General features: G+C 34.4%; 2 protein-coding genes across 4 annotated transcripts; one reads left to right on the top strand and one right to left on the bottom strand.

Annotated features, from left to right (window-relative positions):
• The first annotated feature begins 246 nt into the window (after positions 1-246).
• On the top strand, positions 247-6677 carry LOC125674585 (uncharacterized). The gene is made up of 4 exons (XM_048911774.2): positions 247-367; positions 1842-1903; positions 4123-4257; positions 4809-6677. The coding sequence occupies exons 1-4, from the start codon at positions 255-257 to the stop codon at positions 5378-5380; spliced, it is 882 nt and encodes a 293-aa protein (XP_048767731.1). The 5' UTR covers positions 247-254; the 3' UTR covers positions 5381-6677.
• Positions 6678-7666: 989 nt separating this feature from the next.
• Positions 7667-18080, bottom strand: LOC125674588 (uncharacterized). 3 transcript variants are annotated; one of them, XM_048911778.2, is made up of 10 exons: positions 15799-18080; positions 15341-15400; positions 14922-15150; positions 14626-14742; positions 14417-14486; positions 13843-13934; positions 13267-13305; positions 11626-11679; positions 11006-11056; positions 7667-8367 (listed from the first exon to the last, which is right to left on the bottom strand). In XM_048911778.2, the coding sequence occupies exons 2-10, from the start codon at positions 15386-15388 to the stop codon at positions 8324-8326; spliced, it is 744 nt and encodes a 247-aa protein (XP_048767735.2). In that variant the 5' UTR covers positions 15389-15400; positions 15799-18080; the 3' UTR covers positions 7667-8323. The 3 variants fall into 3 exon arrangements, with proteins under 3 accessions (XP_048767735.2, XP_056015864.1, XP_056015865.1); XM_056159889.1 differs by having other exon boundaries at positions 7667-11056; XM_056159890.1 differs by lacking the exon at positions 15799-18080 and having other exon boundaries at positions 7667-11056; positions 15341-15789.
• Between the last annotated feature and the right edge of the window lie 99 nt (positions 18081-18179).

The raw sequence follows: 18179 nt of genomic DNA, 5'->3' as shown, positions 1-18179 counted from the left end.
AACCCAAAATACCGATACGTTTTCTTTTCCTGGATGAAGAATTCCAAACAGGGGCTTTTCAATTATTATCTGCGTAATTTGTGTCTGTTTAAGCTTAATTGGATCTTATCAATCACGATCTACTATGATAAATTTAGCAGATGATTATTTTATGTCATTGTTTAGTTCCGGTACAATATTAATTAGTCTTTTAATGTCACTACGAAAATTGAATATCTCATACCAATGAAAAAGCATCACTAGTACTACGTGTTATGTCAACGCTTGTGATGCATTATAATAAGCAAGATATAATTCTCTTTACAATGATTATCCATGGGATATTTATATTGGCTTTATTCCCAAGGTGCACTGCACAATGCTCCGGGTAAGCTATGTCATCTATTTTTATGGATGAATTCATATACATGTGAGAAGTGGTCTAAATTAAATGTGGATTCTCACCAAATCATAAAACCGTTTAGTTCATATCACAGGCACTTATGGGACCTAATTACTATATAAGAGTAAAGGTATGGAATTCTTTTCACAGGGTACCTTTATTTTACTGTCAAAAATAATAAATAAAAATGTTTTGAATAATACTTTGTTGTTATCTATTTGTATATACTTCTTCACATTGCTGCCAAATTTCATATCGAAATTCCGTAACTTAATTTAGAAAATCGGCAATTGGTACCGTATAAGTTTTACATTATGATACCTGGGTCGAGGCCTCCGCTGGTAGACTGTTAGTCCCCGGGGGTCTCTACAACCCTGTAGCTAAGTACTTCGTTACTAGTTTGAAAATACGGATGTTTTTTAATTGCTGTGATAAAATTTAGGACTTCATTTCAAAATTAAAGATTATCTCTCTCATGCATAGCTCTTATTCTTAAACGAATTTGACTCCAGTTTTTGGCACTCTGTTTTCCCCTTAAATAGCTCTTACAAGATTATCGCTATTTCGGATTTCAAAAATTTCGGTTGAGCATCACTGAAGAGACATTATTTGTCGAAATGCTGTCAAAACTATATTTTAAACTCACTATTTTACAAATGCTATGGTCACTGTAATGATCTTATTTGCAAATACAACATGGCAATATATTGAATGTTGTGTTTCATGTCAATTCTTAGATCGTTCTTTACATACTAAATTTGACCACCGATTACTCCTTTGCCGGATCAAGATTGATTTCTAAGGGTAGCTTACTCCTCCTGGGTACCTGATTCCAATTCTGGTTTTTCGGGGTTCGTGTTTAACCTCTTCTCAGTTTTGTATTATCTATATGATTACGAAAATGATCACTGTTCGTTATCTTCACCTAGTCTACTAGGTAACGTTTTTATTGATTTGTTTGTATGCAAGGTGAAGATAACGAACAGTGATCAATCTCATAACTCCTATAAGCAATACAAAATGTATCACGTTCCGTTGATAATTTCTCACTCATATCAAGAAGTCCCCAGCTGTAGTTGAAGCATCACAAATTTAGACTTATGCTTAACACTCAGGTTTGTAGCAGTGACTGTTTCTTAACGTGCTGAACCTGCCGCGACACGGGAACTCGAGTATTTGGCAAAGAAGCAATCACTAGCCATATTTACGTCTTAGGTTTGAAGCGACCATGGCACGAGTGGGACTTGAACTGTTGATCTCTCGGTTACGAAGCGAACGCTCTAGCACGGAACTACCACGACCTGTGTTTCATTGATTATTAGATACATAAATATAACAATATGAGGGTGTGATAAAATTTTATACCACTAATCTTAAATATAGGCTTGTGCTGTCAGATGATTCTTCAGAATCGTTCTTATAGTTTTACATTTAACGTGTATTCTTTATCAATTTTCAGACTCTATGGAGACGGATGTTGTGCAGGATTTCGCTTGAATAGTGAAACAGGCAAATGCATTGGTATGATTGAAATCACTTGATGAAACATTCATTAAAGATACTAGTAACATAATGGATTGTACATATGAATTAATCAATTTTGTAAAGTAATTGATATATTTTGTATCATATGATTTTCAAGACAAAAAACATTTATATAGTTTTGCTTATTCTTAGCTACTTCAGATTAGTATTATTCTAAGTTCTTTTCTTTATTGATTTATTCTTTGGTTTTAGTTTGTTTTACATATTCTTAGCTACTTCAGTTTTACATTATTTTGTGGCTTTTTTGTTTATCCATTTATTGGTCTTTGGTTTTAGTTTCTTTTTCATGTAACGCGTTTTATGATAATTGTGTTAGTTAGATAAAGCGCTACATACATTGACGATAATAATAATAAAGATAATGATAATAAAATATCTCTATAGTGCAGCAAAATATATGTGAGTTATCAATGATTCAAAATTGATAATCGTTTTCCATTTTCCAATCCCTGTCTGTATATTTCAAATGCAATTAATAACGTGTCTTTACATGAATAATCCAATAACAAAATTCAGGGATACACTGGGATCGCCATCTGTGGATATGATTTTTCCAAAGATTTTAAGGGGCTAGTGCAAGGATTTCCCTGACAATGTGTACACTCCTTATTGCACCATAATTAGTTATAAATATTGAACTCAAAGGAATTCCCTGTATCCTGTAACTTTTCTTCAGATGAAACTTGAATGATGTTGAAAATATGTCTTTCTGGTCTTCGGCCATACAATGTTTCAAAAATACCAAATATCGATAAGTTCCTCGGGGAATTAGTTCTAGTATTGAAAGCTAGAATGATAATAATTAAAAGAATTAAATGCATTTTATTGTAGATATACTCTATATACAAATGGATTGGAAACCAAGTGTTTCAAAAACTTATTAGTTCCTCTTAATTATACAATTGTCATCATTTTGCACATTCAATAATAGACAAATAGTCAAGAGGTATAGGAAACATGAGTATGAACATTGCACTTGAATTTACCAGTTGGTGTAAACATTCGTGAACTGTTGAGGAAATAAAGCAGTTAATATCATGAGACAAAGTGTCATTACCCACGCACAGTGTATGATATCTCTGCCATGTTCAATAGGTTCATTCAGTCTAAATGGCTCTTCAAAGAGGTACTTCCTTGCATTTGAGTACTTCTTACATACAATAAAGAAATTGATTGCGTTCAAAGACTTAAATCTTTCTTATCTTCGAATGAATGCGTGAAAACTATGTGGTGATTTTAAAATAATTTTGTAAATGAAGGAAACATTTTTAAAACTCTTAATTCATATTATATTATATATAGAAAATAGATATTAACGGCAAACTAACAACTCAACCTTAGGACAAAAAGGGATTATTTCAGCTTAACGGTTGTCAACTTCCCATATGTATGTAGCAATACCCCACTATCACCTACATGTACATACGGTGTTTATATATCTCAACCGGTTTGATACGCAAGAGATTGCTTTGCGTGTGATCAGTTTTTAAAATCGAGGCAGGTTACTGACAAATAAGTTAATGATGCAGGGGTTCCAACACTTTCGTTTAAAGTCTGCATTTTGCTAATTATATGGCCGTTATAACGATCTAGTTTGCCAATACAACCTATCATTGGGTCAATGCTGTCTGACATGTTTCATGCCGATTGTTTGGGCCGTTCTTGGCACACTGAATCTGACTACGGATAACTCCGTTTATTTGATCAAGATATAGGGCTCATGGCGGATGTGACCGATCGACAGGGGATATATACTCCTCCTAGGCATCTGATCCCACCTCTGCTGTGTCCAGGGGTCCATGTTTACCCAATTCTCTATTTTGTATTCCGCATAGGATTTATGAGATTGACCAACGTTCGTTATCCTCATTTTCCATGCATATATATGACAATTAACGATTTTTTGTTTCAATACAGAACGAAATAGGAAAAAAAAACATGTAAAGAAAAAATGACACACATTTGTGCAAAAATGCAAAACTATTACTTATAAATCTTTGAAAAGCGTAGCTGTATAACGCACTTTTGAAAGGCTTTCAAAGGTAGAGAAGGAAAACAATTTCGTATAAAATGGGTGCACTGGGGCTATTTGATCCTCAGGTGAATATACCTTCCAATGGAATTTGTATTTAGATTTTCAATGTAAAATCAAAGATTTATGTACAAATGTATTCCTTTTTCTCTTTTACTTGTAGCATGCCCAACTGGTTTCCACGGATTCAACTGCACGATAGCTTGTAGGTTCCCCAGTTTCGGAGAACGTTGCCAAAGGTTATGCCAATGTTCCGAACAAAACTGTCACAATGAACGTGGATGCATATTTACTATAGGTAATTCAATTAAACTGACATTTCATTTTAATTCCAAAATGCAGCTCTGTGTTCTGTTGTAACTTAGGGTTGTCAAACAATATCATCCTGACTGGTTGGTCTGATAGAACATCACCTTATTTGACCAATGCCCATTTTGATATATATGTCCCCTCTTCTTCAAAAGATATATGGATTTCAATCGGATATAGGGTATCTGTAAATGAAACTATTCTATTGAATCGGATCTATTCTTTATTTGTCCTTCCATCTTTTGTTATCATTAATTTATTACAACTGTATCTTACGGGATCAGAATACTATACTCTGGGCGATCTTCCTGAACTAATGCACTCTTACAAAATCACTAGCAGTGCTTCACAGAGAGGATCAAACATAGTTATTGATAGGTATGGAAAAATTACATGTGAGCACAATCTTTTGTAATAGAGGTAAATTGAACAAATCAAAAGAGACCACCAATGTTTCTCATTTCCTTTTCAAACCTTATACAGTTTGTATGATATGATAGTATCTGAATAATGTGGGATGTACTTTTGTTTACATTTTAGAAAATAGGACTAATGAAACAAAAGAGTCTGACACCGAAAGTGAAAGTCCCATGCTTGATGTTTCAATTTTGCTGTCTGCAGTTGCTATGGTGATAATATGCTGCTACACGGGAAGGAAAATATTCATAAAGATTTTCAAACGCCAGAGAAGTGCAGACATCGGCGAGGAAAGGGACCAACCAGAAACGGAAGGACAGGTGGACACGATTAACATACCAGACTATCAATCATTGCGAGAAATGAGCTTGAGTCAGATCCACCGCACATCCATTGTTGGTAGTGTTCAGGGAACAATTTCATCAGATGGCTCCGACTTTAGCTATATTGATGTTGACATCAAAAGGAGTGTTCGACGATATTACCAAAATGCTTCAACTAGGCACCATAATACAAATGCAGAAGGTATAATTACTGAGGAAGGCACGGAGATCTCCCAAGCAGATATCATACTTACCCCACCAAGATTGGTTTATTCGAATCCATCAGTAGGTAGACTGCAATACGAAAATCAAGAAGAAGAATCGTATTTTGTACTTCAACCAGACTCTTTTTCATCTAGAGGAACGCAATAATATGAATTGTATCATACACATCTTACTGTAAGTGTTGTAGGACTACACATCAAAACAAAAATATCTATGAAAGCTGAAAATAACAAACGGTGATCAATCCCATAGCTCCTATAAGCAATACAAAATAGAGAGTTGGGCAAACACGGACTCCTGGATATACCTGAGGTGGGATCAGGTGTCTAGGAGGAGTAAGCATCCCTTTTTGACCGGTCACACCCGCCGTGAGCCATATATCTTGATCAGGTAAACTGATTTATCCGTAGTCACAATAAGTGTGCTAAAAACGATCTAACAATCGATGTGAAACAATTCAGACAGCATTTGGTCCAATGATAGCTTCAGATAGTAAATCAAGTGTATAATCTCCATGTGGTGTCTATTCAGTGAGATTATGCTTGTTAGAATTGTATGAATTGGTATTGTACCGATCGATATGGCACTGATGTATTGCCTTGGGCATGCGGGTTATAATAGGTCCTCAGTAGTCCATGATTGTCGTAATAGGCGACTAAATGAGGCGGTTCTTCGGATAAGATCGCAAAAACCGATGCCCCGTGCCACAGTAGGTGTAGCTCGATAAAGATTCCTCCATGCTCAAAGGCTGTGAATGCCGATCATATGCCTAAACTACGGCAGTGGTGACGTCTTCACATCAGTGAAATATTCTCTAGCAGCACGTTAAACAATACATAATCAATAAATCAATTGTACTGATGTTAAGTGGACACCTTCCACATATAGCATGCAATGTCCTTGTTCCTTCATCTAGAGTTTGCATTATGAAAGACGAAGATAACGAACAGTGATTGATCTCATAACTCCTATAAGCAATACAAAATAGAGAGTCGGGCAAACACGGACCCCTGGACACACCAGAGGTGGGATCAGGTGCCTGACACTTGGACACACCAGAGGTGGGATCAGGTGCCTGACACTTGGACACACCAGAGGTGGGATCAGGTGCCTGACCCTTGGACACACCAGAGGTGGGATCAGGTGTCTGACCCCTAGACACACCAGAGGAGGGGTCAGGTGTCTGACCCCTAGACACACCAGAGGATGGGTCAGGTGCCTGACCCTTGGACACACCAGAAGTGGGATCAGGTGCCTGGGAGGAGTAAAATTTTGTTGGAGACACTCTATACAAACATCACACAGCTGTTTATGAACAACGTCTTATATTTCCAACAATATGCTTTGTTATTAACTTCCTTTTTTATAATTCTAACCCAAACTTCACATTTAAAGATGTTTGCATCAAACTCCTTAAAAGAGAATTAATAAAATGGATTCTAGTGCTGTGTATTATGATGTGGTGTGTATTCAAGTAGAATATTATGTAATTAAAATCTACTTTTCATTTGCTCGCATATAGCAGGAATTCACTGTGGTTATAAAACGCACAGGAAGCACAAATTAGTCATTTAGTCTCCCAACAGTTTAGATACTAACTTTATCATTATCATTGCATAAAAATGTACACTACAACAGCCAAGAAATAGGTACGGTATATGCACACTTAAACATGTGATTTCCACGCCCGTCCAAGAATTTAGCAGAAGACCAAATCTGATTATTTGAGAAGATATTTACTTGTAAAAACAGATCATGTCATTTCAACTGAAATAACATAGTTCCATTTCATTAAGATGCTAAAACATACATACATGTCAATGACGTCATAATTCTACGATTAACATTTCTTACATAACTAATTTTGGTTTTTCTCTGCACTTTTCACTTACAGTTTTCGTGTTTAAAGGAGTTAATATATGCTTTTATTCTTCAGACAGAAGCATGGCAATTTCTTGCCTCATTCTCATAATAGATGTTTAAAAAGAATTGAGTATTAACCGAAATACCGCTTTGTCTATTCAGCTTACTTTTATAATTATTTTAAGTGTCATTCTTTGCAAAAGGAAATAGATATCTCCTATAACAGTCAGTCATGCTTCTTTCGTCTAAAATGATTGTTTTGTTATTCAATTCAAAATCAGATGCACATTATTATTCAATCCCGTGAGTATTCGGGATAGAATAGGTTCTCAGTACCCCTTGCTTGTCATAATTGATTTACAATTGATTATACACAGAACATGCTTTCGAGTATTGATTAAGTTGAGAAACATAAACACCATATGCAGATGATAATGGGATATTGCTACATAAGCTTTAAAAGTTGGCGATGGAGAAGTTGAACTCACCCCGTGTCTCATAAAGCTGAGTAGTTGGTTTGTCCTTAACATATATGTTAATGGAATATTCAAATATGAAGCAGATAGGAAAGAATCTTTGGTGTCTTTTATTTCGAGCTCACTGGGTGAAGTTATCATGGAATTCACGATACGTGTATATCAATCATTTTCAAATATGCAATACTTGTATTATTACTGATCAAAACTATACATGTAGGGTATTTACAAGATGAAATATAAATCATTAAAATAATATATATTTTACATTTGATTAAAATATTCCATTTGTGTAACACTCTTTAGACGGAATGAAATATACACCAGGAATTCCTTTCGTTTCATGATGAATATATAACAAATTTGTGCTGAATTAGTTCTAATTCTTAGAGAAGTATAGTTTCTTTGAGAGTTATGTACAAATGTTGAGGAACGGACTTCTCAATGCACGTTTCTTACGTAAATCCTAAATCTGCAATTCCATACAATAATATGACATCATAATGCACTTACATACAAACAAGATGAACTAAAACTAAATCTAAATTATTTTGAATATTGAATTAGAGGTAGAGATGCATTAATATACGTATGCATTATTCACTTTGTGGAAAAAATTTCCTTCCACCAGTCTCGGCGATGCATGCACTTTGGTTGGTGGATACTTTATTTTTGCTGTACAGAGGGGTGTCTGCTATATCAGAATCTTTTCCAGTACACGTTCATTGATAAATACCAGATGTCATCTCTTTCAGTTCTCCTTTGGTTCCAGATATGAATCTGACGTGATAACGTCTAAAATAAGAATGCAAAGAACAATAACTTCATACCTACTTTTAAAGGAATTCGTTGAAGATGATTGTACCAGTTTCTTTTTTTTTTTTTATATATCATGGATGATTTTATGAGCATTTATTTCAGGTTCACAAGAAAAACTGCATCAAATTCTTTTTGAGTCAGAAAGACACCACAGCTTCTCCGTGAGCAGTGTATTAGGTTGATTGATATACTTAAATTAAGCACGGAATGAGACAGGTATCACAGATTATAAGTAAGTTATGAGACAGAAAAATACCATATGCTCAACATAAGAAATGTGACATAACGTAAAAATGTATTTACATTTATATTCTTAATTAAGTCGGTTGGGGAGGGGGGAACATTTGACTCTGACGTTTATGTCTGAATCATAAACACGCATGCTCGCACAATGTTCGAAATATGACACTATTCTTACCGTTTAATCAGAAACAAATCAACAAGAGTGACAGTTTGAAATGCAATACCGAGTACGTACCACTGTTTTCGTATTAATGAAAACGTATTTAATTAGTCATGTTTATCAAAGACAACATTTGTCATCCGAAGACTTCAAGACGAACTAGTTCCATTCATAACGTGCGCCGTACTCTATATTTTCTGTATCAATGTATTGTAGACAACGAAATATCAAGATCTGCATCGTGGACCTATATTTTTTAGTTTTATCTTTAATACTCATGGAAATGGGACAAGTAGATTAAACACAGACTTCAGTATAGTCATAGTCAAACAATTCAAGGACGTGCACATTGATGCCGAAACCAGCTTCTTTGCATAATTAAACTGGAATAATTAATTGATCTTCCAAATATTTGACCACGTTTTATAGAATGCAAGGTGAAGATAACGAATAGTGATCAATCTAATAACTTCTATAAGCAATACAAAATAGATAGTTGGGCAAACACGGACCCCTGGACACACCAGAGGTGGGATCAGACAAACACGGACCCCTGGACACACCAGAGGTGGGATCATACAAACACGGACCCCTGGACACACCAGAGGTGGGATCAGACAAACACGGACCCCTGGACACACCAGAGGTGGGATCAGACAAACACGGACCCCTGGACACACCAGAGGTGGGATCAGACAAACACGGACCCCTGGACACACCAGAGGTGGGATCAGACAAACACGGACCCCTGGACACACCAGATCTTCACCTTCCATATACATACCCAAAGTGGGCAATGCGCCAGAGAACATTCAGAATCACAGTTAACAATGTATCAGATACGTATCATGAATTCATAATCAGACATATTTCTGATTTATATCATAGACTATTACACACTGAGAGTAAGTAATATATATGAACCGCATATATACCAGAGTAAAGCTAAGTTATGAGTGGCATCTATATAACATACTCAAAGAAAGCAATGCTTCACATAGATTGCGCAGACTGCAGTGAGTCGCATAGACATAACAGAGTAAAACGAGTCATAAAATGATATATTGCATGATCTAGTATATGTTCTAACAAGTCCCTCCCCCCATCTTTAATATTCGCAAATCTATTAACTACTGTTAAGGAAAAGTTCCACAACTATTGTACCACAACTTGTGAAAAAAATTGGAATTTCATGAAATTTTCCATTTGAATTTGAAATCACATGTTCCCGAAAATCAGCAACTCCTATAAACAATACAAAATAGAGAGTTGGGCAAACACGAATCCCTGGACACACCGGAGGTGGGATTATGGTGGCTAGGAGAAGTAAGCATCTCCTGTCGACCGGTCACACTTGTCGTGAGCCCTATATCTTGATCAGGTAAACGGTATAATGCGAGATTTTCATATTCATCCTATCAATTTTATCCGTTCTTACAAGGTGTCAAGTTCCTTATATTTAGCCCATCATCTGACATAATCTTCGACAGAATTGATGATAGAGATGAAGCTCTGTTGCTATCTAGGACCTTTTAGAATAAATGATTTTAGGTCATCAGTTTCAACCACATTGACACTACCAGTAATAGTTGAAAAAAACAACATGCATTTAGATTGCGTACAATATGTTTCAAAACTATGTACTGTAAAGTTTGCAATTAAAAAGTTTGGATATAATCGTAGAAGTATATTATGATAGGGAATATAGGATGTAGACTTTAACTGGAATTAGGATGGAATGCAAGAATGTTCATTTTTATGACAAAAAAGGTTGCTTATTTCAGTTTAAGGAACAAACAGCGTGATTCAGAAGGTTTATTATCCGTATCCAGCGCTGGTTTAAGGAGTTTGTGAAGGGCAACACAATTCAGTCTCTATTCTGGTGTTGAAAATCCAAGTATGGAATAACTTTGGCTTCTTCGAAATAAAAGTTTTCAAAATTATCTAGTACATTCTGATTCTAAGCACAAGAACTCTGAAGTTGAGATTGCTCTACTTTTAATTTATGTTGTCTTCTTTATAAGATTTGTAGATTTATCCCTGTATGTTATTAAACTCAAAGTCGTCTGTATATCGTGTTTATATATCTCAAGCCATAAGTCAAACCGATATCACACACTTACAAAGAGCATTGATGCACATAGATAGTAGGGTGTAAAAGTAAGCAATGGATTACATTAGAGGCCAATAGTAAGAGAAACACAGCCGTACCTTTTAGTTGGGTATTGTCATCTGCGTCTGTTGTTGATTCTTGTATCTCTTCTTCATTTACAGAGTAAAAGTAAGTAATGAGTCATAAAGATATAATAGACTTACAGAGAGCATTTAACCACATAGATAGTATAGAGTAGATGTAAGTAATGAGTCATAAAGATATAACAGACTTACAGAGAGCATTTAACCACATAGATAGTATAGAGTAGATGTAAGTAATGAGTCATAAAGATATAACAGACTTACAGAGAGCATTTAACCACATAGATAGTATAGAGTAGAAGTAAGTATTGAGTCATAAAGATATAACAGACTTACAGAGAGCATTTAACCACATAGATAGTATAGAGTAGATGTAAGTAATGAGTCATAAAGATATAACAGACTTACAGAGAGCATTTAACCACATAGATAGTATAGAGTAGATGTAAGTAATGAGTCATAAAGATATAACAGACTTACAGAGAGCATTTAACCACATAGATAGTATAGAGTAGATGTAAGTAATGAGTCATAAAGATATAACAGACTTACAGAGAGCATTTAACCACATAGATAGTATAGAGTAGAAGTGGGTTACATCATAGACCAACAGTAAGATATCAACACAGCGGTACCTTTTAGTTCTGTATTGCTATATAGTTCGTCTGCTTCTAATCCTTGTATCTCTTCTTCATTTAAAGAAAATATAATTGAAATGACAAACATATTCTCAGAAATGTGTGAAATTTATTAACTGACAAACAATTAAAGGTTTGCGTTTGTTCTAAACCAAGACGAAAATTAATTCAGCATAGTCCATTAAAGTTTTAAAGGGTAGTTCACCCATTCAGAAATTACATCTTAGTGATAATTTATATAATTATTAAATGTTCTTAATGCTCTTATTTGATTGATTGATTGATTGATTGTATCTTGCTTAACGTCTCGCTCGAGAATTTTTCACTCATATGGAGACGTCACCAAGACCGGTGAAGGGCTTCAAATTTAGCCCTATGCTCGGCGCTTACGGCCATTGAGCAGTGAGGGTTCTTTAGCGTGCTACACCTACTGTGACACAGGACATACTTGTAGCGCAAATGTTTTCCAGGAAATTTCCATTAAGGTGACTCATTACACTGAACGTTTAACGGCTTGTTTGAGCACCTCGTATGAAGAATTGTTTCACCGGCAAAAGATTCGCATAATCTCTCAATTATTTGATATGCAGTTTTGTGATTTTTATCGGAATGCTAGAAAAGGTGATTTGATCGCGAATAAGACATTTTAAAATGAAAACTTCGCTTTGGTTTGGTGCATGATGTAGATATATTATACAACAATAACAACATAAATAAAATGGTATCTATGAATTTTTGTTCGGTAATATTCCTTAAATCTACGGCTAAAATCTTCAAGAAAGATATATCAGACAAAAATATTTTTTTTAAAAACGAGAATGAAATAAAATAACAGACATTAAGAAATATCGCTTTCTTTATTTGAATGAAACCTGAAAAACGTACCGATCCCAATCAAAATTGATAGAAATTACTAATATAATCAAATTGTTGCTAATTTTATGTCATTTCCATCAAGAAATTAGTTTCCTTTATAAATGCATTTAATCTGTAAACCATTTTATATCAAGGGAATGTAAGTTTATGATTACAATACACTGTGACTACTTTTTTGCAATTCTGATCAGGCTGAATTCAAATTTGAACAATCTAAATGTTTCTAATTTTTTCCCCCCATTTCATTTCCAGTACTTTTTAAAATACAATTGGATGGAATATCTTTTTCTTAATTGATAGGTTTTTGAAAATTTTAATCGTAGATCGAAATAAATGTTACCAAATAACGTTTTCAATTTTCTTAAATATTCTAGTTATCAAATTAGAACGTCGTCTAAGGTTTTTAGTCATTTTTTTTTTTATCAAATATCATATTATATATATCATTTCACAGCACAGTTTGGACTCTAAAATATCTTATTTGAACACGAAATACCCTTTTCAATCATTTCTTAAAAAATCATGAACTAATTGACAGGTTGTATTCTTCGCTAGTTTGTGAAATAACTTCATACGAGATGTTTTAATGAGGCATTAAATCGAATTCAACAGTTTCAGTCTCGTTTTAAGTTTTGTAATGTCAAATAAACTACAATAGTATTTTAACATCTTCCTGCTGGAAGTTTAAGACATGTCAAAAGTAAAATGACAATACTGTTCAAAAGAATAGAAAGCATGTGACTAAGATGAGGACATATCTACCTTTGTTTGGAAGTTGTCTTCCACCATATCCTCGCTTTCCTTGTGAAAGAGGAGAATAGAAAGAGTATATTTTACAAAGCATGTAAGTATATGAAAGGTGAAGACAACAAACAGTGATCAATCTCGTAAATCCCATGAGCAATACAAAATAGATAGTTAGGCAAACACGGACACTTGGATACATACATGTATAACGTTCTATGTTTCAGTTTCCGATATAATTTAGCCCCGTTTGATAAGATAATCTCAGTCCAATACACAGATATAAGACTACGGATAAATCCGTTAACCTGATGCAGATATACCTGGCCTCACGGCGGATGTGACCGGTCGACAGGGGATGCTTACTCCTCCTAGGCACCTGATCCCACCTCTGGTGTTTCCAGGGGTCCGTGTTTGCCCAACTCTTTATTTTGTATTGCTTATAGGAATTATGAGATTCTGTTTGTTATCTTCACCTTTCACACTGCATATAGGATCTCAAATCTGTATCACGCCATACAAGTAAATCTTTATTCTAAACAAAATAATAACTACATTTCTCTTTGTTTTGCAAAGAATTATGCATTGAGTTACCTTTGAGGCATACATTTTGAATTTTCTGGCGAGCAGTTAGAATAAAGATTATGGCCAGTAAAATGAAAACGATTGTTCCCAGAATGACAGTCCTATAAAAGAAATAAATATCAACTATGCAATACCAGTGTCTGTCACAGCATACTTACATGTTGTAAAACTTTTTGACTTTCCAATATTATGAATATCAATACGAAATGATTTCCTATAAATAGCAAACAGGATGATTTTCTCTTAAAGAACAAACAAGCAACTCATTCTTTGTTCAAAATGGATCTATACTTGAGAACATAATATATCCCAGAAAGAAAAAAATGCCCCACTATGTTGCACATTTGGATTGCAACATTGTGGTGATTATTATAAACTTTACAGTCACTGAAGGTGGATTTTTTATATTTAGAATACAGATAGACCGACTGCCGTGTAGACATGAGCATACATTTCTCCTCGCAAACGGCATTCCGCAGGAAAACGTAGTGAACACTTTATAATTATACGGTCAAGTAAAAATTTAAAAAATACGAAAACAAAGGCAATGTGCAATATAATATGTGCGCTAGTTTTCCCTTACCTTACAGGAAACGTGATTATTCTTCTTTGATTCATATTTTTCATCTTTTTATCTTGATAACACTCGCGATCTGTCAGGATCAAGCATTTATGAAAATAATTTAAAATACATTGGGAATATTTCATGCCTGAGATGTCGCATTTCATTGTAGGAAACATTTCATAAAATTTAACAATTCAAAATGTTTTATATTATGTGACTATATTTACATATATAGGAATCTGTTGATAAAACCCGACTTGGACACGGATTCCGAAACAGAGTGCAGTCCTTTGGATAATGATCCTGTATGACTTTTCCATCTTCATTATATTCAGCACAAAAGCCTGAAACAGTAAAATAAAGCAATGAACATTAAAACTGTTATGCATCCTGTGAGAACATAAGATAACACTATCATCTTATGTGGTGTTTAGCAAAAGTTTAAAATAGAGCATCCTTATGACTAAACTATCCATTCATCGTTTGAAATGTCTATGTTGCTTGTAGATGTACTTTAGAATACCATTTAGAAACCACACTGGGGCGCAGACTTCTAAGGAAGCGTTCCCGTAACTGTTTAACACACAGTGGTATCTGAACGCATCTGCAGTTGTGCAATCCTGGCCTATGAAGAGACACCCTTTTCTTTTTGCCCGATCGTTGTATTCGGTTTCGTTAACAGGACAAGATTTCACGTATTGAACTGTGGCTGCTGAAGCGTGACAAGTCCTGGTGCAGTAGACACACACTAACTTCACAAAATAAAGGTAACGTCTGAGAAATTATCATTATCATTATTCAAGATGTTCTATATATTTTCATTAAAATGGTATTTCATCATCAGAAATTATTTCCTAACAAATAGCATTGCACTTTTTATCTTTTGGCATCAGCAATTGGATACATGAAGCTGAACGTTGCACTAATTTCAGGTTTTTATACCTTTTTCCAAATAACTAGCAGCAATAAAGTATGCACTTTATTTTTCATTTTTCAGCGAATCTGAAAATACAAACACTGAAATCTATACATGACCCATATCATTTACATTTCTAAAAATAACATGCTATCATAGGTTTTTCCCAACCTGTAAAAATAAGTAAGTAAGGGATATCTGCATATTTCCAATGATCTTACATTCATTAACCACATCATGTAATCTGCATTACATTTAATTGATGTCAAGCTATTAATCACTTTTCTGCTGTTTATTGATTGCTTTGTTAAATGAAAGGTGAACATAAAAAACTGTGAGAAACGAAAGTTAAAATGTCTATTGACAAAAATCAACATCACCCGCTATATTCTATTCATCTCTGAAATATACGTTTATCCAATTTAATCTTGTGCTGTTGTGCGGGGTTTTTTCTTCAAATTATTACCATTATTTCATTACCTACCTGTTTAATCAGACGACAGATGGGTACAGGTTCTTGAGTTTAAAAATCCACAATGTGCCACGGTCTATCACACAGAAAAATCTTCCACTGTTTCCTGTTTATACTTCATATCATTGACACCGATTGTAAATACATGTATTTACACCTAAATTATGTAGACTTTTCGGTTATTGAAGTTATTGATGTCCAGTATCAGAAATACAAGGCCAAAATATCAACAACATATCCTTGAATGCAATTTGTTTTCATCACAAATCTCGTTTCCAAGGTTTGTTTGCTTTTATCCTGTTAAAATATTGCAAGTTGTCGTAAACAAATATTATTCACCGATACCCGTAAAGAAAAGTTTTACCTCATATGCAGTTTTAACCATGAGCAAAAGAAGATATCGCGACATCTAAATTATATCGAGTTTTAACAGTCCGTCAAGTAATTTCGCGAACAGACTATAAGTAGTCAGAATAAGATCATTAAAAATATACACTGTGATTCCAAATGTATGGTATAGTATATAAGTAATACCTTATATGCATATAAAAACTAAGACCTGTAAATTTCAAATATTGTTAATGATACAATAACAAAGGGTAAACCCTGTTATAACAAGAAATGTTTATAATTCTGTTCCCCGGAGATTCAAGCAAGTCATCCGATTGAAAGGTCACCTATCTCAATACTAAGGTAATTCATTGTTTTCTTATTCTAGTAAATCAGCTGTCAAGACGGTTTTTCGTACGAGTTGCATTTCTTGTGTTGGACACGTAACGCCATTTTTCTCTCAACACTTTTGTCCCCCTACTGTACCACCACATGAACTTCCTTTGAAATAAAAGGAATTTCTTTTCATAAGATATGAAAGCAAACTTAAAAGTGTACATTTTAAGGATAATCGGAGAAGATACAAAACGCTTAAAATTGTAGCAGTCCTTTATCTGTTAAGACCAGATATCTGTCGATCCCGTGTTTTTACAAATTAATTTCTAAATGCCCTAATCTGAATTTCATCACAAAATCTCATTAAAATATGCAGTGTGTTATAAAAATCAATTTAGGACACTAAATTATGCTTTTATCATTTTGAATATTTGCATAAAATTAGGAAATAAACACTTCTCCCGTTTTTTTTTTTCTTCTTATTTGCGGCCATTAATGCTGATTTGTTAGTCGCAAACTGAGTAAAACAGCTGTGTGCGAAATTTAAAGTATCATTTACGACTGTACATATCAAATGAGAAGATAGTTATTCCCATTACATTGTACAATTTAAGTTATTTACAAAGTCAGGCAATTTGGTCGTCATAGTGTTTACTATAGACTAGCCGCGGAGGAATACAAAAATAGTATGCGACTGTTCATGTGCTGAGTAAAACGTCAATTCGGTAACCAATCAACGTACATTATACATACAAGTTACATTAGGAAGTACTTCCAAGCCAATTATCATACTAGTATACAACATTTAAGTTGGCCGGGGGCAAATTTTGTTTTAAATTGAAACATGTGTGCTGAGGGTATACATCAAAGTCAGATTATGACATACTAATGTAGTCTCTCATCTACAGACCGTTTGTTGAACTATGCATGTTCTCACCTAGATGTCTTCAACCACTGACCACGTGTCTTAGTTTCTTATTCGCACCCAACTATGTGCTAGGAATCATGGTGGCACCTAAATGTTGCATATCAACTTTTGCCTTTAGCACTCGGCTACATTTGACATGTATCCTAGAGATATTTTTCACATTTTCACACATGTAATCGCACAGGCACCTAATGTGTGGAAAGCGTGTATATAGATCTTACGTACATATCTCCCCATCTACAGAATGAAAAATAAATACAGAATCAATAATTGACACAAAATATACGATTCCTCCTACGATCACCAACACAAGTCGTTCTGAATAGCCAGTCTTTACCTTCTGTAAGCTTTTCAAATGACCGCTTGTGAGATACTAATATATGTAAATGTGCGCAACAAAATCATGTAAACAAACAGGGCGAATATATCATCAGGTTAATGTAGTTTTATCTATGTCTTTCATCCAAATTACATCCCATTAGTTTCATTTGTCGTATTCTGCTGTTTCATTTACTAGATCCGAGCTTTTACGTCCAGTGACAACCTTTGACGATGTCGTGACACCACTTTGTGGTTTTTTTTATTTATAAAAGGCTCATGTTTTTAAAATAAAAAATAACTAAGAGGTTTATCAACCCAGATTATTTTATGGTAAAAAGCTGGTTTTGATGCATAGCTTTATAGAAATGATTATTTGAAGATGATAATCAATCGAAATTAATTTAGCTAAAATGCTTATCTGAAGTATATTTTCGAAAGATGACGCAAGCCAATCAGATAACGTACTGTAGCTACAATT

Source organism: Ostrea edulis, chromosome 3, assembly GCF_947568905.1.
Source record: "Ostrea edulis chromosome 3, xbOstEdul1.1, whole genome shotgun sequence".
Lineage (NCBI taxonomy): Eukaryota > Metazoa > Mollusca > Bivalvia > Ostreida > Ostreidae > Ostrea > Ostrea edulis.
This window is presented reverse-complemented; position numbering and strand designations above follow the sequence as displayed.